Here is a 24,032-nt window from a genome sequence, read left to right as displayed (position 1 = left end):
CACAAGAGGTGGGAAGATGGAGAGGGGGCACCTGATTCTGTGTAGGAGATGAGAAATACATGTTTACAGAAAGTAACTGGGAAATGGAGGGGCAATGTCAGGATCGGGCAACGTCCGCGAGGTTGAGTCCCTCTGTGCAGGCTCCAGGGAGAATTACGTTCTCCGTTCCTCTGCTGATCCGCTTTTACGTGTGGAGGAAGCAAGAAAAACTGAAGGTGGGCAGAGGGCTTATCCCAAGCAGGAGAGAGTAGGACACTCAGAGAAGCTGAGGGGCACCCGCTTTTGAGGAAGGCTCACCCCCAGCTGCCCGGTGTGGCGGGAGCAGCCAGGTGGTTCCATGGATCAGGAGAGCATAGTGATGGTGCCTGGATCCCCTCAAATGTACAAACCAGGAAGGGCAGACCCCTATTTCAATATTCACACCTACAGAGACTGGGACACAGCCTAATTTGATCATAATAACAAGAAAGTCACCCTAAGGAATGTGGTTTTACAGGGTGCCACCCTTTCTCCAGAGTCCCAGTTCAGGAAATAAGACTCAATACTGGGCAAGGTCATAACTGGGGAGAAAGGCTCGCCCTCCAGTCTCCCAGACCCTGCCCATCTCTCCAGAGCCCAGTGGGGCTGGGGCCCAACATTCCCACCAGCCCTTGACTTGATCTAGAGTTCAACTTAACAGACAGGGAGGGTGGGGACCCTTCAAGAACTTGACTGTGGGTTTTAGCCTCGCTTCACATGCAGTGTGACCCTTCTGGACTGATGGCTCCTATGAGACAATTTTTCCCCCTGCACAGTCACAGCATTTATCATGGATCTCGGCAAAACAGACACGCGACTTAAAAAATTTTTGCAAAACAAAATGTGTTGTCAACACTTGGGCACCCAACAACTTCCCTGTGTCTTGGCTCTTGTCCAGTGGGCTAACTTCCAGCTGCCTGAGGCTCAGGGTAATCCCAAAAACCTGTGCAGCATCGGCACAATGGTGGTCGCACAGATGCCAACAGACGTGTAGGTGACAAACTTGTAAGGCACTTCGATCTCCAGTCTCCGCCTGGCCTCCTTGTTCCTGGTGACCACCCTGAACCATGAGTACAATACTTGCAGGGAGAGCTTTTGTACAAGTTGACGAACCAGGAGGATCAGCGCAATCCCCACCGTGAATTTGATCAGAGCCAAGAGCAACATGTCAGCAGAGAGCGGTGGGATGTGCTGAGCAGCAGGCAGAGACTCTGGGGGCTCAGACACGAGCTGGAAGAAATGATTGATCCAGAACCCTATGGTCACCCCGGCCCCGGCGGCGAGAATGGTGGTGGTGTCGGCTCTGGTTGGGCTGTAGTAGTCGGACACGGGGTAATTGTAACACAAGAAGAACGGCACCACTATGACACACACGGGGAAAAGGGGGCTGGCCGAGTCCAGGCGATCGATGAGGGTCCAAGCGGGGTAGGTGAGGACGATGAGGACCGCAGTGATGAGGACGCCACCCAGCACATCCTGCGGGACGAGAGAAGAGAACGCGTCAGCCAGTGAGAGCAGGTGTAATTTTGTCTGAACGACAGTTGGTCTGACATTTAAAGTACAATTTTTACATTGTACTTTTTAAATGCATGTTTGAAAAATGTAGAGGAGTGAAAAACTGAAAATAGGAATAATACAAACAATGATCATGCTATTCATGCGATGCATTTTCTTCCAGTTTTTCTCTTTTGGAAGAAATTCTGTATTTGTTTTCTTAACACATAGCTATGATCACACGACTCCTTCGACCTTCTATCACTTTTGACTGAATGTCATATGACAAGGACTGTTGTGATCTTCAGAGGTGGCAGCATCCCTTCCTGGCTGGCGGCGGTTGGGGCTGCAGTGGGCGGGCGGCAGGGGGCCACCAGGGCAGCGGCCACACGGTGCTCATCCCCCGGGATCCTCTCTTTGGGGCGGGCTGAGCAGACATGCTGGGTGCGGTGGCCAGAGCGCCACCATGCCACATGTTCACGGCATGGCTGCACCACACTTGCTTTGATCAGTCCTTCTTCACTGCATTTTAGACTGCGCTTTTCTTTTCCCTCCTTCCTTTCCTCCCTCTTTTCCTCCCTCCTTTTCTTTCTTCCCTAAATGCCTGTTTAAAACCTCTTTAACCCCTTAATATCATCCATCTTATTTTTCCTTTGGTGTTCTCATTGCAAAATCTATTAGAAGATGAAGTCAGTGTAAGCAACAGAGGAATACATCTGAGTCGGAATGAGGGGCTTGCTGTGGTTTTGTTACAAAGTCTCACATGGGTTGTTTTGAAAGTTTACAGTTGGAAAATTTCAAACATTTCCCCAATGCATTTGGAAAATCTGGAAGACACTAGAAAATAATACTTATGCATTTTGGAAATCTGGAAAACACTGAAAAGTATAAGAAAAAAGTAGATCCTTATTTCCACTACCTAGAGTCAACCCTGTCTATATGTTGGCATATTGCCTTCCATTTTTTTCCCGTATATATATCAGATAGAATTCTAAAGGCCTGATGTTTCATTTTATAATAACATCATTGTTTCTCTTGCTTACTTTCTAATAGAATGACATCTCAAACAATGAGTGAGGATTAGACCTTAGGAAAAAAATCACTGAGGCTATGGCAGATTTCAAGATTAGCGAATGTCCATTCATCCTTCCGATGAACACGTAATGAGTGCCTGCTGTATGCCAGACACCGTGCTAGGGGATCTGCTATGAGACAGATACAGTCTGTGCCCATCAGGACTTACAGTCTGGCAGAGAGACAGACGATTCTGTTATTGAAGAAGGAACAAGGCTAGCTTGTGTGGATCTTGGTGGTCCTTTGGGGCAGGAGGAGAGAGTGCAAACATACGCAGTAGACACCTCCATACGGCCCTGAAGTCCAGTCCGCTTCATGGGGACGACACCCCGAGAGTAACATGAAGCTCTCACTGGCACCAACATACGGAGATTTTCGCTTTAAAAGACCGTTCTGACTGCAGTGGGGATAACAGATGGAGGAGCAGAGTGGATGGAGGCACCACCTGCCTCCTCAGAGGAAGCCGTGCAGCTCCACCTGCTCTTACTTGTCATCATCTTTCTCTCCAATTAGCCCCAGGGGCAGGCTTTCTAATCTCCAGGGTCTCCCTTCCCAGGATTCCTTTCCCCGTGCCTATGAATATGCACCAATGTGGACTTATTTTTGGAAAAAGGAAAAAATGCCTCAGTTAAGCATCCTGATTACCAAAATTAAGCCCTACTCTTGGACTGCATTTTCTATACCAGTTGCCTCCACTTCTTCAACTTGAAACACAAGTGCCATTTAAATTCCTAGATTTAGATGATACACCATTTTCAAAGGCCACTTATAGACACTGGTTGGTTGTTTTCTTTTTCCCTCAGTAGCCTTGTATTTTCCCTTGGGGATCCACAGCGTTCTGGGAAATCATGGAGTTGACATGACCCAGGTAGGCCAATCAACGCATTGTATCTCCTGGTGACCCTATTTGGTGTCGGGGTGGGCTTGTGACCTAAGCTACCACAATCAGGATGAGTTGTTGGCTTTGGCTTGGAATCCTTGGAAAGAGATGGTCTTCTTCTGGACACTGTCCTGTGTATTTACACCTTTTTATTTAGCACCTTTATTTTTTTTTTAAAGATTTTATTTATTTATTTTTAGAGAGAAGGGCAGGGAGAGAGAAAGAGAAGGAGGGAAACATCAATGTGTAAAAGAAACACTGGTTGCAGGTACCCCAACTAGTGACAGGCCACAACCCAGGCGTGTGCCCTGGCCAGGAATCAAATCTACAAGCCTTTGCTTTGTGGGGCAATGCTCAACCCACTAAGCCATGCCATCCAGGACTAGCAGACCTTTAATACGCCTCTCCTGTTAGTGTTACCCTGCACCACTCTGGCTCTTCTCTGACCTCTAACTCGTCTCTCCTTTAGATCTTTCTCCTGTTTCCACATCCTAAACATGGGCATTGCTATCGATGCTGTCTTCAAGCTTTGCGTGTTTTCCCCATGAAGGGCTTGTGTAATTCTATGGCTTCATCATCCATTCTCTACCTATGTGACGCTCAGATCTATGTCTTCAGGTGTCTCCCTCAAACCTCAGGCCTACAGTTTTTAACAGAATGCTTGACATTTTCATCCAGATGTCCCATTAACCCCCCAAACCAACTTGTCTAAAATAAAAATCACTGACCACCAAAAAGAAAAATGAGTCAAGGAAATGAACATTCTATAGAAAAGGAACTATGAATACCCCTTAAACACATGGAGATGTACTTAAACTGACTAATAACAAGTGAAAATTATGCTGAGAAGTGAAAACTTATGTTCACACAAAAACTGGACACGAATGCTTATACCAGCTCTATTAATAATAATCGAAAAACCTGCAAACAGCCGCAACGCCATTCAGTGCGTGAACACGTAAGCAGCGCTACAATCATCCGGTGGGTTACTCCCCAGCAACAAAAAGCCTCCAAGTACGGATGCACACCAACAGCTTGAACTCTCCAGGCAATTACGCAGAGCGGAAATAGCCGGTCTCTAAGAGCTAGGTACTACACGGGCGCACTTACATGAAAGGCGCTAAAAGGTATGAGTTCAGCGACGGAGAAGGGATCATGGTCACCAGGGTCTAGAGGGGGAGCGGAGAGCGTGCCTACACAGAGGGAGCACGAGGGAGGTTTGGGGTAACGGAACTGGAAGTCCATAGAACTATGCACCCCAAAGAGTCAATGTTGCGGTTACTTTAGGGAATAATTTAAAATTGCATTTCAAACAAAAACTAAAAGGCTAGTGGGCTTTTAGACACGGAGCAGCACTGCTGAGCGTCTGCTGCAGTGCGTAAAGCAGCGTGCTGGACCCCGACGTTCCCAGCGTGTACTCTCCCCGCCCCCACCCAGACCCTGCTGAGGATGCACCCCTCACCTATCAGCGCTACCAGTTATCCAAAAGTGTGACAACATTTTGTTGACGACACAGGGGGGTGGAGGGAGAATTTGTCTATGGGTCATGGGAATGTAAAATGACACATCCCTTATGGGGAAGAACTTGGCAATATTTAAAAAATTACAAGTTCATTGAACCGTAATCTCAAACTGGGACTGGACCACAGAGATACACTTGGCCCACATCTGAAACGAAGCATTTATAACTTGTCCACTGTAGTTTGCTTGCAATGGCAAGAGCCTGGAAACATGCTGAGTTTCACCTGGAGGGACCAGTTAAATCCACCCACGGTACGGCCACACGGTGGAGCGCGCAATAGCTGGCAAGGGTGGGGAGGCTCTAACGTGGAATTTTAAAAAGCATGATGCAGAACAGTCTCTATATAGTGTGCTCTCATTTCCATTTTAAAATGGCGGGAGAATAGATACATTTTTACTTGAATACACAAAACAGGTTCACTTAAATGAGGGGGGGCAGAGTTGGGAAGCAGACTTTTCTTAGGGTACCGCTACATGCCTTCTGAGTTTTATATCACATAAATACATTGCCTCTTTAAAATGCTTAAGTGAGATAAAGCTTGGCCTCTCCTGCTCCAGACAGGATCTGCCTTTCAATTCCCACACAGGATGGGGAATCCCAGGTGAGCCTAGCAGTGTCTCGTGTAGGGCACTGGAGGTGTACGGTAGGTAAGTGTGTGTGTTAGGGCGGAGTGGCCTGCCGAAGCGTCACTTGCTGACGACTCAGGGCATCTTGTCTGTTTTAAAGGAACATGCATTTTGAGGGGAGGAAGAAACCAGGCACACTGAGCTCAGGACCCGAATAGCCTCTTGGCTCTCGGCGTGGGGAGGAGACTCTGCCACTCAGATCGTCTCCCGCAGCCTCACTGGACTCCGTCTGAGTCCTAAGGAAGTCAGAGAGGATGCAAGGCTCATTTTGCCTCCACCTAGAAGACGCAGAGCTAGATAGCGTTGCTTTGAAACCCCTCTGGCCGAAGGCTCTCCAAAGGGAACAATCTATTCTTTCTTGACCCCTAGGCCACCGTGCTTCCGGGGGGCACTTCTGATCCCACCTGGCAGGTCAAGGGCAGAGCACCTGTGTCATCCACTATGGCCACCGAACCAGAGTCACAGCCGCCAGCCTGCTGTGCCTGGCTGACAATGTGCAGATCAGCAGGGCAGGGACCGCAGCACGCAGCAACGGCAGCCTCTCCCAGACCAGCTGGCCGCACGGCTACTGCCGAGCTCAGGGAGCTGCAGGGCCTGGAGGGCAGCGGGCAAGACCGAGGTGCCCACGGTCACAGCCCGGGTGAGAGCCAGGGAGCCAGCAAAGCCATCTTGTCACTGGGGCGTCAGACAGAGAGACACTAGCTCCAGGGGTGTCATGCAGGTTCACTTGAGGCTCCTGTGGAAAACTCCAGAAATATTTTGTGGCGGCGTTTCTATGGGGGTGGAGATAAAAGTTTTGCAGAGTGGCTCTGCAGGTGCTCAGGGGAATTCTTATACACATATTTCTGTGGGTGACACCACAGGCACCCTGGTCATGGAGGCTCAAAATCCCGAGGCGACATCAGACTGTTCCTTCCTCTCGGCACCCACGCGCGCCAGCCCGTGTGGCACGAACTCCTGCTTCATTCATTCACAAGCTCCCGCTCCTGCCCGCAGAGTTCGGACTTCATCTCGCCTCCCGCCAGCTCTTCTCCCGCGCCAGAGTCCGCTGCCCGCCTTCCCGGTGGCTGCCATAGCCAATGTGTCCCCAGTGCTAGTGTGCTCTGGGATCGCCTAGACAGATGTGCAGACGCAGCTGCGGGGGAGGGGGGGGTGCCCGCCAGTTCTGATCTGAAGCATGGCCGGGAGCCCGTATCTCACACTCCGAGGCAGTGCTGATGTAGCGGCTCTCGACAGAAAACAAAGAAAACGACGCTGGGAAGTATCGGCCTGCCAGTCAAGAGTCAGGGCCCTGCGCGCTGCGGGCTGAACGAAGCTCTCGTTCCGGGGTTTTCTCTGACTACTTTCTGGGCCGTTCAGGGAGGTCTACTTTTCCTACACGTGCCTCGTAGAGTTTTATCATCACACTTTTGTCCTTTGAGGTATAGCGCACTTCATCAGTTCACCTAAAACTCAGCTCAAAAGCTCCTTCCTTTCCCGAATCCCTTCATGTCCCAGCACAGCTGGGAAGGACCGCTCCCAGGACTGAGCGTGGAGGCACTCTCCCTTACGCCCGCCGTTGCTGCGGGTTCTCTGTTCCCACGCTTCCCCCCCGAGCAGATTTTAAAACTCTGGGCAGTCAGGATGAGTTCTCCTGCATGTTCGCACTATTCCTCTAGGTTCCCAGCATGGCGCCTAACATGCGGCAGACATGTGGTCCTAGTGTGGGAGACTTCAACGCCTTGCTCACACCCTGACTGGCCGCAGTGCTGACTGTGCGGTGTTTCAGTACATGAAGGAAAACAAGTCTTCCTTCCCGGTCTCCCTTTGCAGGCACACTTACCACATTCCCAGACATCTGGTTGGAACATTCTAAGCTAATTTTGTTCATCTTCGGTGCTTCAGGAAACTAGACTATTTTGGTCCGCAGACCCAGCATTTGAGACAGAAGTAATTTTAGTCAACATGGCTGCTGGTGTGGTTTTCTCTTCTAGCCACACAGTTGGATTTTTACCCATAAAAGGTGATAAAAAGACACTTAGGTATTTTTGTAAGGAAAATACTTGGACCATCGCTCGTGAGATTTCTAATTTGGGGCTCTACATCTGTAATAAAAAAAACTATTCTAAACAGCTTCTAAAAATAACTGTTGTGCTTGAAAATTCTTGAGCAACTTTTTACATTAATTATTTTCAAGCGACTAAATTCACAGAAACTATAAAAGCTCGCAGATCTCCATCTTGGAATTGGAACTGCTATTTTGTTTTTGGCAAATTTGAAATCGGGAGGTGATTTCTTCAGAACTGCATGCATGGTCATCCATTTGGCACAGAAAAAGTAAGATAAAAATACACATGCCTTTCTTTTCTAATAACATAACAGGAACATTTTCCACTTGCAAAGATACATTTCTGCAACCTTGGTGTTTTGGGGGGGGGCAGGGGAAGGGTTTCAAAGTAGTCAACCATAGTAAATGAGATATAGCAAGCAGAATATAAACTTTACATAAAGGATGATCTTAACTTCATATAGTATATAGTTGCATGCATGGGTAAGATATCAAAAAAAGATAAACCAAAATATTGAATACTTTTTTTCTGTTTGGATATTATAGGTGATGATTATCTTGTCCATGCTTTGCAGTATTCTCTAAATTTTCTACAGTCAATGCCTATTGGTTTTATTATAATAAAAATGCAATCAAGGAGAAGAAATTAGGATATTAAAATAAAAATGTTTCAAAATAGACATAAAATAGAAATAACGAATGCTTATAAGTTTTCACATCATGCCAAAAAAATGAAAGCCCCCAAGAACCTATATGATAATCAACATATCATTCCTCCATGCTGTAATATTTAAATCCAAAGCATATAAGATACATTGCCAGTCCAACCCTAAAGATCATGTTGTTTGAAATACAATCAATCTTTAATTCAATTTACCATCCAAGGTTTAAAGAAAGTCTTCTAAATTATCTTGAGAAGAAATCATTGCACGAAACTAATGTTTTCTAAGGATAAAGTGCAGAAAGATCTAAATCCCTTTGATTGATGTACCTATTTTCACATCAGTTATAAAACTTAGTATTCAAATAAAAGTTTAAGTTTTATTATATATCATTACAGAAAATAATACAGGCCAAAGGTGTTCAGGAAAGAATGCTAATAGAGCCCTCACAAGCATCAGAACAAAGTTTAGTGGATTATTATATATACACATGAAATAGTGTTCTTACTGAGCCAAACAGAAACTCTCCTTTTGGTAAACATCCCTAGATACTTCAACAGCGGGCCCTAACCCTGAGTCCTCCCAGCATCTGTGATTTCTGACCTTACATCACATTCCCTTATGCAGTTTACAGGGACACATTTACATTCTATCTCCAAACATCTTCAGTGAAGAATGCTTTTGAGCAGACCAACACAACACAAGATTAGCTAACTAGAAAGAAGGGGCCCGAACAGACCCATTCATTCAATTGTTAGGAAGGAATGCATTCAGATCTTGGAACTATTTATGCTGCAAACTCTACGATTCTGGCATCTTCCCCTCTGCTAGGTCCCCTGCTGAGAATGTTGAAGGGCCCTCTTGGATCTCCCTCACTGCCTTTGCCAGGATCAGAGTAAAAGCCAAGACCCACCTCTTTGCAGATGCAGCAAATGCTCTGAATGTGAGCAGAGAGAGCCCAACAATAAAACAAACTAAAACACCACCAACAAAAACCAACCCCCCTCCAACCACAGTACAGTTATTCTAGAAAATAATTTGCACTTATAGACCAACCAATGTTTCCTAGATAACACCTTCAGAAGACTTACAGGTCTTCATGCTAGCTCACAATTAATTGAATTTCTGAGAATAATGCAGATGAAATTCAATCGAAGCCAAATGGCAAGAGGGGTGCATGGTTCATAAATATGAATGCAAATGATTGCAGAGAGAAACCTACATGTCATGTCATTAGCATATATATGGGGGAAGTGTGAATGCTTATATTTAAAAAATATTAATTTCCAGCCGAAACACACCAATATGCAAAGGGATCAGTCAGAAGCAGGAAGCAGATTTTCCTTGCCACGTGGTGTGAGCGTGAGCAGCAGAATGTCCTGATATACATGGCCTTGAGTGGGCACTCTGGCCCTGATGCCTCTCCTTTCTGTGTCATGACACTCCTCAGAGAGTCTCAAGAGATCTGAGCACAGATCTAGGGCTAAGGATCACACGGCATGGCAATCTACAACAATAAGGAGAAGGCTTTGCAAAAGACTTTTTGAGAACTCACTGAAGCTCAGGAGTAACTCTGTGAGTTAGAAAAGCAAGTGCCAGCTTTTACCCTCCGCAATCTGGGAAGAAATGCCTGCTTGAAAGCCAAGCATATTTAAATCTTCATGAAAAATTATGGTGACACTTCAACAAAAATAGGTTTTCTGTGAGTGTGTTAAAAAAAATTATGTAAGCCCTGGCTGCTGTGGCTCAGTGGATTGAGCATCAGCCTGCGAGCCAAGTGTCACTGGTTCGAATCCCAGTCAGGGCACATGACTAGGTTGCACGTCAGGTCCCCAGTTGGGGGCATGAGTGAGAGGCAACCACACAGTCATGTTTCTCTCCCTCTCTTTCTCCTTTCCCTTCTCTCTAAAAATAAACAAAAAAATAAATAATTAATTAATTAAAAAAAAGAAAATTATGTAAAACTTGGCTATAAGACAAAAAATATTTCAATGCCATATGGGGGCAAAGGCTACCCATGGATTCTAGGTGGGAAAACACTTTGTTGAAGTCACTGTTTACTATTCACTAAAGGTCTCAAACTTAGTGAAGTGACAGCTAATAGAATTTTGTTCGGTAGTGATGCAAATCATTTCTGTTCAGTGGAAATGACTCCAAAGGTTACAGTTTGTAGGACAGTAACCAGTTTTGTATATAACCCAGCAATTTTAATGTATGATTTCTTCATTACATTGTATGTGAATATTTAGTTCTTTTTACATATTATTGGTTCCTTCACTAATTAACGAGTTGACTAAAATCTTTGACACCTATTCATTTTATATTTGGGCAAGGGTTATGATTTTACCATTTAAAAATTATGGTCTAGCAAGTAGATAATTATTTCAATGTTTATTCATATGACTAATTATCCTCAATGGTTAAATATGCATATTCCATATAATAACAATTATAATTTTATCTTGTTTCTTTTGTATATTCTAATGGCACTGGTGTGCTAAAAAAGTAAATAAGGCAGGTATTATGTTTTTTTAATGTGATGGTATAATAAGGTATTACCACATGCTTTTATAATATTAACGAGAAAGGTGTTTAGCTATACTATATATTTTTAAACTCTATTCCATATACAGCATGATTTAGGAAATAATCGCTTGCTTGTCTTGGCTTCACAGAATCTAACAAGTTCAAACAGTAGCGCTTCATGAAACGCAAAATTTCCCACCCATGATTCACATTAACATGACCAGCTTTAGCTATAACAGCTTCAGCAGGCCCAGGGGATTGTGACATTAGCTGAAACAAGCTTCCAGGCAGGTTATAACAGCATCTGCAACAGCTGCTAAGCAGGCGGCAGAATGACAAATACAGGGAAGGGCAGTTTGCTAGAAGACACGAAAGGCACTGTCAAACATTTAAGTGATTCTTCTCAAATCTGGATGGGCAGAGGGGCCCCTGCGCGACAAGAGAACAGAAGAGAACCATGTCTGACGCAATGTCATTGTTGAACGGTCCCATGCAGGTTGAAATTTAATTGGCATTGTCCCCACATTTGCTGGGACGTGAGTGTAGACAGCATCCATGCCTTCAAACTATAACTTGCATTAGAATCTGTGGGAAGCTTGTTAAAATGTAGGTCTTGATTCAGTGGGTCCAGGTGGGGCCTGAGAGTGTATTTCTAACAAGCTCCCGGGTGATGCAGCGGCTGCGGTCAGGAGACCCCGCTGTGAATGGCAGACCATCTTACCTCCCTAAATCGGAGCGGCCGACGCAGGCTCCTCATGCTGAACACAGCGGGTCTGGGCTTGTGAAGTGCTCTTTTGAAACATGTAAAATCAAAACCTTCTGAATTACAGGAATACCATACTTGAAAGTGATAGAACCACCCTTGAAAATCCTAAAGTGATGTTCTGATGTACAAACATTGGTGCACAAGGAGGGATAAGAGAAAGATCTGAAAATTCTTTGTAGACCTGGTGATGTGGGTGTCACATTAGAAGCAAAAGTAAATCTGTCCCAGTCCTTTGTCCCTGACGCTGGGGCATGTGGGCTTGAACCCTTGAGTCCTGGCTCCCTGTGCCAAACAGTTTGCAACCTGGGTCACACTGGCAACTGGGGATTACGGGACACTAAAAAAGATCAGTCCTGTTGTGCAGACTCCTATTAATGTCCAAGATGGCCATACAAGGTCTCTGATGGGGCTGGATGACCTAAGTGACAGAGATGGCCACTTCCTTGTCATTTTGTGTCAAGTAAAAACAAGGTAAAGCCATGTACTTTTATTAAAATGGAGATGTGAGGTCCAGATTCTGTGAGGAACAAGACTGTGGTCTTTGGATGACCCTTTGTTTTTACAAGTGTGGCGCGTGCTCAGGGGTGTGGCGTGGAAACCAAACTGGGCTACAGATCTATGCACATGAAATAATGTTGTGGAGATTACAGGGGTTGAAAAACTCAAGTACAGCACTTACAGGAAGCCCCGTGTGCATTTAACAACATGATGCGTGAAGTGTTTATTTCCTTTCCTGAGTGAGCATGTTTCAAGGAACATTCCCACAGACCTACGTAAACAGACCTTGGTAACATTTTGAGATTAAAATTAAGTCCTAGAGCTTTAGCTGATTTTCAGAGTATAAGAGGCAAGGCAGCTACTTTACTCCTCTGTCTCCGTCTGCTGGGCCCCGATTAGTGTTCATCAGATCAACAACAGGACATACTTTAGTAATGAGACCATGTCTCAAGCAGTTTTATGGCTGATGGATAAAGGGTCCGTTTGCCGACTGTGGATATTGAGATACTACCATTTCTCTCCAAGGGCAACTCGGCCCAGCTCAACTCCCTAAACCCTTCAAGGTGAATTTCTCATCTTGAAACAGCACCACAGAGAAGGGATGGTTGGGTATTAATTCTGTGGAGAACTTGGGTCCCTTTTCAGTCAGATTTGGAAGGCAGCGTTAAAGCAACTAAGAAGAATGTTGCAAATCAATGATGGGGGAATTTTAAAGTTGATTCCCAAACAATAAAAGGACAAAATATATAAGCTCTTTGAAACCCATGCATTTGTCTTAGTGCCAAAATCCATATTAAGTGTTGTTCTGTTAAAATAAAGTAAAAAAACCAGGTACCAGGTTCTCTATTCATGAAATTCTCAAGTCCACGAGGAACTGCAGAACTTCCTCCTCCATGCCTGAAGCAACCTGTCTGCAGTTATTCTTCCCTCTTGCCTAAGAACCGGTCTCTCAAAGAGCCCTGGTGCTTCATGCTGCTGACCACTGCGCTGTGGTCGCTTCTCACACATCAAGACCCCTGCCACATCCAACTCTAGGTGTTCTAGAAGCTGAAAATGCAGCCTCCATACCTGAATGGCATTTAATGTTGCATGACACAAGTTAAAGTTTATTCTTACAAGCAAAACAAAATAATGTTAAAAAATATGCTGAATCTAATAGTCAAACTAATGGATAAAAACCCTGGCTGGTGTGACTCAGTTGACTGAGCATCAGCCTGTGAGCCAAGTGTCGCTGGTTCGATTCCCAGTCAGGGCACAAAACTAGGTTGCACGTCAGGTCCCTAGTTGGGGGCGCGAGTGAGAGGCAACCACACAGTGATGTTTCTGTCCCTCTCTTTCTCCTTTCCCCTCTCTCTAAAATTAAGTAAACAAACAAATTAATTAAAAAAAAACTAATGGATGAATCTTGTCAAATCTGACTCAATAAAGTACAAAGAAATAAAAGCAGAAAGCTTGATTTAGAAACAGATAACAGATGATATCCATTACAATCCCCTTGACATTTACTGTGCACTTGCTGTTAGGATCTCTGTTAGGAATTGGGGACAGATTCTTAGCCTCAGTGGACACACATTCTAATGGGACAGACAGATATGAACATAACCATATGCCTCTGTCACAGCTTGCTTGCTCTTACTGCTACTACAGTGACATTTATGCATTAAAATGCAACATGACTTAAGGGAGTTTGATTGAAAATCTCTCAAGTGTCCTTTTATCTACTGAAATAGTAATATTTGTATTTAAGATTAAAACAAACCGAGGTCAGGAGATCCACATAGCCATTTCTGTTGGTAAAATGTATGGCGTTTTCCCTAAAACTCCCACTGCTAGGACATTATCCTAAGCAGAGCGCTCCACAGTATGCCTGTCAGGGAGTAGATGGCGATGAGGAAAGGGATCCCAAGGCCTGTTGAAAATGGTCAGCTGGCACCCTGTGTCCTTTCTCACCTCCCCGCTGAACTTGAGATGTGGGAAAGATAAACACGACATTTTCTTGGCTCCTTTGGAATTTGGGTTCCACCAGTAAGCAGCACTCTTACAGAATTTGGAAGGTGGAAAGTAGAGGGACCGGCTCCTGTCATCATGGCTTTGAGTGACTGATATTACGTACGTAAGATTCTTCTTTTCTGCCTCTGAAGGAGATAGTTTATTGAACTAGACTGACTTTTCCTCTTAGGATTGGATTTGATTCAGAAATAAGGCTTTATGCTCAGGTGTCGGTGACTAGTTGAGCAATCACAGCAAATCCTGTCCTCTCTTTCCTTTCGCTCCTGCTAGAACAAACTAGCAATAATTTAGAGGGCTACAATGAGAGTCAAGTGCAGGGGCGTGCCTGTATTTCTCGGAGCGTCACGGCAGCCGTGACCATCATGGCAGAAGTTTGTGTTTCTATTTTCCAAAGGGGCTAACACACCTTTTTAAAATAAATTGTGTAAATAAATGGGAAAGTTTGACTCATTTTATAAAAGTTGATTTTATAAGCTTGTTCCATTAAGAGAGACGTACGATGCTAAGCTTACAGAAAGACTTCACCCTTCAGTGAAACTAACACACAATTCAATCCAAAAATCAAGTACCTAATAAGAGAAAGAAACACGTGGAGACTGGCATCTATGCGAGGTTGAATCCGTGCCTTATTCTTATTTCACCAGAAACGGGGACTTGCCTGGAACACAAACACAACCCATGGGGCTGCCAGATCTCGAATCTGTGCCCTGTACTTCAATGTGGTTGTTTTCCTATTTACTTGGGAAAAGTGGATGCATTCTCACTACAACCTAGACTTTGAAGAACTTACCTGAACCTCCCCTGCAGCATTCCGGGCCGTAAGTGGCACTTCAGTGCCATTCCCACTGAGGTCAGCCACCTGCCCCCCAGAGCCGCCTCTCCTGCTGACTCAGTCTCAGTGAACCAGCCCTGCAGCCGCAGGCCTCACCCATCTGGCCTGGCTGCCAGGCCATGAGCTTCAGAGAGCTCCCTGCCCTCGCTCCCCATCCAGCTAATTGCCTGTTAATTCTCACGCTCCCTCAGGTCTGACCATACGCCGCCCTGGCACAGCTTCTGAGGCACGGCCCCAGGCCACAGGACAAGAGGCCGATGAGTTTCTGTTACAGCAGGAAGAATTCAAGTCTACGCCTGCTTCAGCTCTTTAGATTTTGGCTCGCAGCCCCGTAGGAACCATGGACCTTCGCACAATTCTGGTGCTTTGACCAACTTCTGCCTTTGTACCTCTTCTGTGGGCTGCTGTACAGGCTCAGTCCAGCTCCCCCTCCTCGAGGTAGGGTGCTCCCTGTAGCCTATGTACCCACATCTACAGGACAGATAGAAAACAGCGCCCCCAAATGTGGCTTTTTGGACAGTGTTGAGAAGGGAGATTAAAAATTAATTTGCTTATATTTGTTAGGAATACGTAACATGGGCAGTTCTTGCTGGAAGTTGTGCTAAGCCCCGATTCCAATTCAGCTAATACAGAGGCATGAGAGTCCCTTTATAGCATCCCAGCCAATGGCTGTCTGGACCTCTCCTATGGTGGTTAGTTAACAATGATTTGTTTTGCTTAAACAAACAACAGAAGTTGAATGTTTTACCATCTGTAACTATTATTTCTGAAACTAGAAATAATTCTCTAGGGTAAAAATATTTCTCTCCAAGGTAAAGAGAAGACGTAGGCATAAAAATGTGGTGACTGATACTCAGACACACAACCAAATTCCCTTTGCATCTCAGTGACTAACTCATCCAACAGAGAGTAACAGAAAGAGAGCCTTAGTGTGGTGTTCATTTATACTACAATTAGCTTTCTTTTCCATATTAAGTAAGGCAGTTTGAAGTAAAAATTTTTAAGTAGTTTCAAAGAATTTGAAGAAACCAAAAATGCTCTAGTCCAAAGCCTAAACACAGTTTTGTACAGTCTGCATATAATTTTTCAGAAGCCTTTTCAGCATTCTCCAACTCAAACCAAAACTAGAAAAATATTTGTAGGGGAAAATGAGTGAGAAAATAAAATCTAATATTTATATAATTCCACAGATCAAACAGTGCAAGAACAATATAATACAGCAGAATACTATCTCTGTAAGTTATCAGTTAGGATACTTATCATGATGGAAAATATAAGACTTCAAAAAAAACTCACCTGGACTTTCAGCCAAGATGGAGGCATAGACAGACATGCTTCACCACCCTCCACAATAAGAAGAACACAAGTACCTCAAAACTAAAAACACCCAGAACTACCAGAAAATTGAACTGCATGGAAGTCCAACAAACAAAGATATAATGAAGGAATACTCACCCAGACAGGTTGGAGGGGTGGAGCTGGGGAGGAGAGAATGCAGTGCTGCGGCAGCAGTGGTGGTAGGAAGGCAGTAACTATGGCCAGCCAGCAGAAAGCACAGTCACACGTTATAAAAGTCAGGAAGGACACCTGGGGAATGATCCCAGGCCCAGACCAGATTGTGCAGCTCATGGCTCTAGCACCGGAGAAGATAAATCCTCAATGCTTCTGACTGTGAAAACTAGTGGGGGTTGGGGAGGAGGCAGAAACTGCCAGTCTCTTGGTGGAATCCATTTCTTTAGCAGGACTCCATGATCCTAAAATGTCTGCAAATCCACCCACTCTGGGAACCACAACCAAGGCAACAGCTGGAGGAGTGCCAATCCCTATGAAAGTGGGAGAAGTGCCTGGAAAAGGGGTGAGCGCTGAGCAAGCAGCATTGTTTCCTCTCAGACCCCTCCCCCGCATACAGCACCACAACGTGGTGAAACAGGTCACCCTGCACTGATGAATACCTAAGGCTCTGTCCTTTACAATGTAACAGGTGTGACAGCTCTACCTAAGACACAGAGGCAAACAAACACAGGAGCCTGTCAAGATGAGGAAACAAAGAAGTATGGCCCAAAAGAGGAAACAGATCAAGATTCCAGTGGGAGAACTAAGCGACAAGGAGCTAGCCAACCTACAAGATGCAGAGTTCAAAACACTGGTGATAAAGATGCTCACAGACTTGACAGATATGCTTGAGTACAGGAGATGCAGAAGGGAAGAAGTGAAGGCTATGCTAAGTGAAATGAAGGAAAATCCACAAGAAATGAATGGTGAAGTGAAGGAAGCCAGGGTTCAGATCAACAATTTGGAACATAAGGAAGAAATAAACATTCAACCAGTACAGAATGAAGAAACAAGAATTGAAAAAAATGAGGAGAGGCTTAGGAATCTCTGGGACAACTTTAAACATGCCAACATCTGAATCATAGGCATGCCAGAAGAAGAAGAGGAAGAGCAAGAAATTGAAAATTTATTTGAAAAAATAATGAAGGGAAACTTCCCAAATTTGACAAAGGAGAGAGACATACAAGTCCAGGAAGCACAGAGTCTCAAACAAGCTAGACCCAAAGAGGACCACATCAAGACACATCATAATTAAAATTCCAAAGGTGAAAGATAAAGAGAGAATCTTAAAAGCAGCAAGAGAAAAGAAGAAAGTTACCTACAAAGAGATTCCTATAAAACTGTCAGCTGATTTCACAAAAGACACTTTGCAGGCAAGAAGGAACTGGCATGAAGTATTCAAAGTGATGAAAAGCAAGGACCTACAACCAAGACTACTCTATCCAGCAAAGCTATCATTTAGAATGGAAGGGCAGATAAAGTACTTTCCAAACAAGGTAAAGCTAAAGGAGTTCATCATCACCAAGTCATTATTATATGAAATTTAAAGGGACTTATTTAAGAAAAAGAAGAAAATTAAAACTATTAATATTAAAATGACAGCCAACTCACAGCTATCAACAACTAGATCTAAAAGATAAAAAGAGAACCAAGCTAAGCAAACAGCAGAACAGGAACAGAATCATAGGTATGGAGATCATTTGGAGGGTTATCACCTGGGAGGGGGAAGAAGGAGGAATGGGGAAATGGTGCAGGGACTAAGAAGCATAATTTGTAGGTAAAAAATAGACAGGAGGATGTTAAAAATAACATACGAAAGGGAGAAGCCAAAGAACATACAGGCACAACCCATGGACATGAACTAAGGGGGCTGGGACTGTTGGAGGAAAGAAGGGTACTGGGTGGAGAGGAGCAAAGGGAAAACTTGGGACAACTGTAACAGCATAATCAATAAAATATACTTTTAATAAAGGCAAAGGGAGACTGGGAGGAAATGGGGGGGGAGGACAGGGAATGATCTGCTCCCCATTTTACCTTCTTGCTGGAGACAGGACCCGAGACTACCTCAGAGGTGTGTGGTGGGCATCTTCCCCCCCCCCCCGAGTGTGGGCAGAGCCTGTGAATGTATGAAACTTCACTCCTGTGATTAGTCTGCTACTCAGCTGGCTTTGAATTAACCAGAGGGAAGACCATCAATCACGGGCATGACTTAATCAGGTGAGCAGATTTAAAGACGGCAATGTGTCAGAGAGAGACAGTCTTGCTGGCCTCAAGAAGGAAGCAAGCTGTCCGGTGTGAGAGAGCCTATGAGGGGGCAAGTGGCAAGGACCCAGGGCAGCCCCTAGAAGCTCAGAGTGGCTCCTGGCCAACAGCCAGTGAGAAAGCAGGGACTGTAGTCCTACAACTGTGGGAACCGGATTCTGTCAACAATCTGCGCTTGGAAGAGAACCTTGAAGTACAGGTGAGATCACAGCCCTGGCTGACACCTTGATTTCAGAGGCTGAGCCCCTGCTCAGAGGACACAGCTAACTGGTACCCAGATTCTTCACAGAAACTGTGAGGTAGTAAGTTTGTGTTGTGTTAAGCTGCTAAATGTGTGATCATTTGTTAGGTAGCAACAGGAAAGTAATACAGGCATCGGCTATGGGCCTTACCATCATCCTGGGTAGCTCCATTCTGGAACATTCCCACTAACCCCTGGCTTTCTTCCTAGCCAGAAAGAGCAGGAGATAGCTAGTGACCCACAGAAAGCGCCCCCAACATGGGATGTGCTAAAAGGGAGGGCCTCCAGCCCAGGGAAGTCTCCCACACCTCCTGCCTTACTCTAGTATCTAAAATTCACTAGTATTCATACAGCTGACAAATCTGCATGTAGTGCTTTATCAGTTCTCTATTGTCACAGCAATGCTCTATAATAAATTACACGGTGAGCTAAAGTAAAAAATAAATAAATAAAAATAAAAATCCCCTGGAGCCATAAGGAACTTTTGCCTTGAACAGTGAGCCTACAGAGAGGGCGACCCCAGATGCGGCTTATTCAGCAGCTCAAGAATATCACTGAGCCCCCCATGTTTTATCTCCTTGTTTCCCATGAGCAGGGCTGACCTCTCTCAGAGGCCGAGTCCCCCGGGGTCCCCAATGGCAGCCGCTCGCTGTTGGGACCGTCTGTGTCCTCATCCCCACCCAGCAGGAGACGGAGAAACCTCTCCATGCAGGGACCAGCCCGAGCAGGTTTGGAAATAACGTCCTGGCAGAGCTGTGAGAACTCAGAGTCAGAATTAATTCGGCTTGGTCACTACCTGGCTGCCGGGGTGCGGGAGGGGAGGAGCCAGGGGGATGCCCAAGTGTCTATGGAGGCGTCTTGTTCGGCAGCGGCGGCGGCAGAGCTGGTCTGGCAGGACCGTGACAGTACGTGCAGGTTCGGCGCCTCCCCTGCGTCGCTGGGACCGCCCAGGAGTCAGCTGGAGCGCGGCCAGAAGCCCTGCCATCCCAGCAACTCGCGTCCTCGGACGGGCGTGATCGCATCAGGGATGAGATAAGCTCCGCAGGCACCCTGCCCCCCTTCCCTGCACTGAGACCCGCTTGCGTGCAGCAGGCACCGCCGGGGTGACTCGCGCGCTGCAGGCACCCCAGCTGCGTGCGCCTGCACGGGCCGTCTCCGCCTTCCTCCTGCCCCCCAGCTCCGGCCGTGCGCGGGAGCACACGCGTGCCCCGCTCTAGAGGCTAGTTAGCCTCTCCCACTAAAATCAACGGAGGAGCTTTGAAAAAACGCCAATGCCCAGGGCCCTCGTATCCATATAATTGTGGTCAAAACAAAACAAAACACATAACCCAAAGTTTACCATCAAAGTGCACAGCTCAGTGGCATTAAGCCCGCTCACACTACTAGGCGACCATCACCACCGTCCACCTTCAGAGCTTCTTCCTCTTCCCACACCAAACCGCTGCTCCCATTAAACAACGGCTCCCCATCCCCTCCTCTCAGCCCCAGGAATCACCGTTCTCTTTCTGTCTCTGCGAATTTGACTCTTCCAAGTGTCTCATGTAAGCAGGGTCATACGATATCCATCCTTTTGTGACCAGTTAGTTCACTTAAGTGTCACGTCTTCAAGGTCTGTCCAAGCTGTAGCATGTGTGAGAAATGTCCTTCCTCTTTAAGGACCAGTAACATCCCTTCGTATGGATGGGCACCTGGGTTGCTTCCACCTTTTGGCTATCGTGAGTGATGCTGTTGCTATAAACATACGTTCAAATAGCCCCAGATTTTTTAAAACGCTTTTCATGGGATTCCAATATGTGGCAAAGGTTCAGAACCATTAGGGCAGGGTGGTCCCCAGATATTGTGAGTGGCTCCAGGAGAGGCATGGCCCCTTAGCCCGATCCAGCTGTTCCATTTATAGGACTTGTCATATTCAGTAATCAGATCTTACTCATTATCTCCATCAAGAAACTCGAAGACTCAGACAGGTGAGGTAGGCTTTGTTCCCTCAGTATCTCCCAGATCTAGCTCCAAGCCTGGCACCCGGCACCAGCTTATTAAGTTACAGCTGAATAAAGATGACTACCAACCCACCATTTAACTTTATCCGGCTATTAAAACCAGTTGCTCCCTTCTGCTACTAGAAATTAGGTACCATTGGACCTTGGGCCCTGCCTACGGTGCTGACTGGGGCCTGGGCCTGAGTCAGGGTCTCAGATCTTTATGAAATAACATTGTGCATGTTAAAGAAGCCCCAGCGCAGATGGGGGAATGGGATGGCAGTGGGAGGAATCGGGGCTAAGGCCCCTGGCTCTGGTTTCTTCCAGGTCAGGTGCTCCCAAGAGTGGCTTGCATCTGAATGAGAAGCCTAAATGATCTCCGCCACAAATAGCTGCTTCCCCATCCCCACAACCCACTTTAAAAGGAAAAGAAAGTCATGCCGTTGCATTTTTTTACTGAGGTGCGTTTTCTGTGCCCTCTTCACGTCTGCAGCTCCACATCCTTGTGTTTACTGTGGTTTTTATTTTAACCTGAGTTCCCAAGATCAGTTTTTATTAGCACCTATGGAAGCTAAGAAGTAGGCCCAGATAAAGGAAATACCAAAACCCCCAAGAAAGCTCTCCCTACTCCTTATTTAAGTCTGTGGATGCACTTGGAGGGAACCACTTCATAATGGGAAGCAGGGGTGTAGCAAATTGAGAATGCCTTTCCCCCCTGTCTTAGACGCCACCAGATACACTGTGCAGTGGGACGGGGCAGCAGGCACAGGCCACGGTGAGAACAGTAAGCATGCCCCCCACTTCTGCAGTATTTTCCGGATCTGGGACTTGGGGCCAGGATGAGGGTGGGGCACTGAAGCTAGGTCATGCAGGGTCAGAGCTGGTCTTTATTTGAAAGGTGCATCTGGTGCTTATCACGGGTATTTTTTGCATTAATTTTGGTTTCTTGAACCATTTATCTTGATGCATGTCTGGCACCCCTTCAGTTTTGTGCCTCGCTTGATGCCAGTCACTCCTGACACCTCCCCGCTTACCTCTGAGTTAGGACCCGCGTTTTTAGGAGGAAAGCCTGGGGCTGCTCTCTGATCTCACACAGCCACAAGCCCCCTCTCTCTGGGCTGACCTCCTCCCAGGTCTCTGCCTCCACCCATTCCAACAAACTCTCCCTGCGGCCTGTCTGCCCTACGGCTCTGCCCGCCACCCCCTCCCACCACTTTCCCGTGGTGCCCAGTACCAGGGCACCAGGAAGAAACAAGAAGGCCAGTGAGGGGTGGCCCTTCCCCACTCCCATGGGGGTCTTTTGCTAATGTAATGTTCGGGCTTCAGACAGACAGGAGCACAATTGGCAAGGGCCTGTTTCCTGTCTAAAGAAATCTTTCTTGTGCCAGTTATGATGCCCATGGTGAACCATGACCAGCCCCAGGCTCTGGAACCTCAAGTTCTATGTAACTGTAACTGTGCCAAGCATGGCAGCCCAGGAAAAGTCCTCATATCATAAAAGGGTGCACAGATCTTTATTTTTTTAAGATTTTATTTATTTATTTTTAGAGAGAGGGGAAGGGAAGGAGAAAGAGAGGGAGAGAGACATCAATGCGCCGTTGCCTCTGGCATGCCCCCAACTGGGGACCTGGCCTGCAACCCAGGCATGTGCCCTCACTGGGAATCGAACCAGCGACCCTTTGGTTTACAGGCCAGTACTCAATGTACTGAGCCGCACCAGCCAGGGCTGGGTGGACAGATCTTTAAACGCAGATAACCCTACTTGAGCAATAATCCAAATAGCAAATAAATTTATCATTAAGAATTAAATAGGAAAGAAGACCATAACAACTCAGGCCTAATGAAAACTGCTGTACCTTGTGAGCTGCAAAGAATTTTTTTAGAAGGCCTTATAATGAGGGTATAAATAAATGTGTGTATCTTTGTACCCTCACTACCTCCCTAGAACAGCACAGAAGAAAGCGAGCCCATGATTCTGGGCTCTTCTGACCTGAAAGGACCCTCACTCTGCAAGGGCAGCTGAGACCTCTGAAATTCAGGCCCATCTCTGTGAGGACCTAAGGGGGGAATTGCATCCACTCACCACACCCTTGACTCTGGGTGTTATTCCTGCATTGCTTGCTTCCGCAGCAGTAAACTCACCTAATACTAAATGACTCAAGTCTCTGTCACTGTTCTAGCCAATCTTCAAAGTTACGAGGATCTAGCCCAGCTCACCCTCCTTGATATTATCTTAATAATTCATTACCATTATTATGGATGTGCCATAAAGTAATAATTACTCAGCTCAGTGGCCTGATGTTAAACGTCATTACCTATGCAAATAGCTTTATAAAAATATCGTGTGAAGAGCACCCTCACACACCAGCCACAATACTATGCAGACAGTCGTCCCCAGACCCAGCCACAAAGTCTTACCAGCACTGTGTGCATCCCAGTATACAGTCTGCTGAGACACACCAATGTGGAGAACACCACAGCCATCATCAGCCCCCAGATGAAGGGATACTGCAGGGAAGGAGAGAAAGAGAGGGCATTAGGTGGTGCTCACAACACGCATTTCGATGCCACAGGGGAGAGCAGGACTCCTGGTCCAGCCACTGCTAGTCTCAGCCTCGCACGCCCTAGACCAGAAAGCTGATGATCATGTGAAAATGGGGAAACTTCCCTGGCTTGTGTGGCTCAGTGGATTGATTGCGCCGGCCTGTGAACCAAAGGATCACAGGTTCAATTCCCAGTTATGGCACATGCCCAGGTTGTGGGCCAGGTCCCCAGTTGGGGGCATGTGAGAGGTAACCACACATTGATGTTTCTCACCCTCTCTTTCTCCCTTCCCCTCTCTCTAAAAATAAATAAAATCTTTTTTAAAATTGGGAAAACTGAGGAAAGAAGGGGTCAGGTGCCTAGTAATATAGTTCCGGGAGGAAGTTTCACAACACAAGACACAGCAGAACTTGGCTGCCAGATGCATGTCCACAGTGATTGTTTTGGCTGTTTCAGTAGAGTAGATAATTATTTATTTCTACCTGTCCTTAGAGTAAAATGTACAAAGCATACAGTGTTGAACAAGGGGCAAGCTAGCGCCGTGGTAATAAAGCCCGGCAACAATGGACTTCCTCAGAAGGGACAGGAACAACAGGCCCAAGCTAAGAACGGGCATATTTGTGTACAGGTGTCAAGGCAGAGGCCCAGACTTTACTAAACGTCAACGTTTGCTGGTGGGATAGCAGCCGGGGGGATCTAACTAATGCCGAATCATATTAGGA

At 46.1% G+C, this 24,032-nt stretch overlaps 1 protein-coding gene across 1 annotated transcript in view; it reads right to left on the bottom strand.

The window, feature by feature from the left end:
- Positions 1-238: 238 nt before the first annotated feature.
- Positions 239-24,032, bottom strand: part of SGPP2 (sphingosine-1-phosphate phosphatase 2) — a 94,399-nt gene continuing 70,605 nt past the window's right edge. The window contains exons 4-5 of the mRNA XM_090284609.1: positions 23,185-23,274; positions 239-1,494 (exon numbers count right to left, since the gene is read on the bottom strand). Of these exons, the coding sequence (XP_090140735.1) occupies positions 943-1,494; positions 23,185-23,274 (642 nt within the window). The 3' untranslated portion in view covers positions 239-942. The remainder of the gene's footprint in view (positions 1,495-23,184; positions 23,275-24,032) is intronic.

Source organism: Furipterus horrens, unplaced genomic scaffold, assembly GCF_987537825.1.
Source record: "Furipterus horrens unplaced genomic scaffold, mFurHor1.1.pri manual_scaffold_1, whole genome shotgun sequence".
Taxonomy (NCBI): Eukaryota; Metazoa; Chordata; class Mammalia; order Chiroptera; family Furipteridae; genus Furipterus; species Furipterus horrens.
This window is presented reverse-complemented; position numbering and strand designations above follow the sequence as displayed.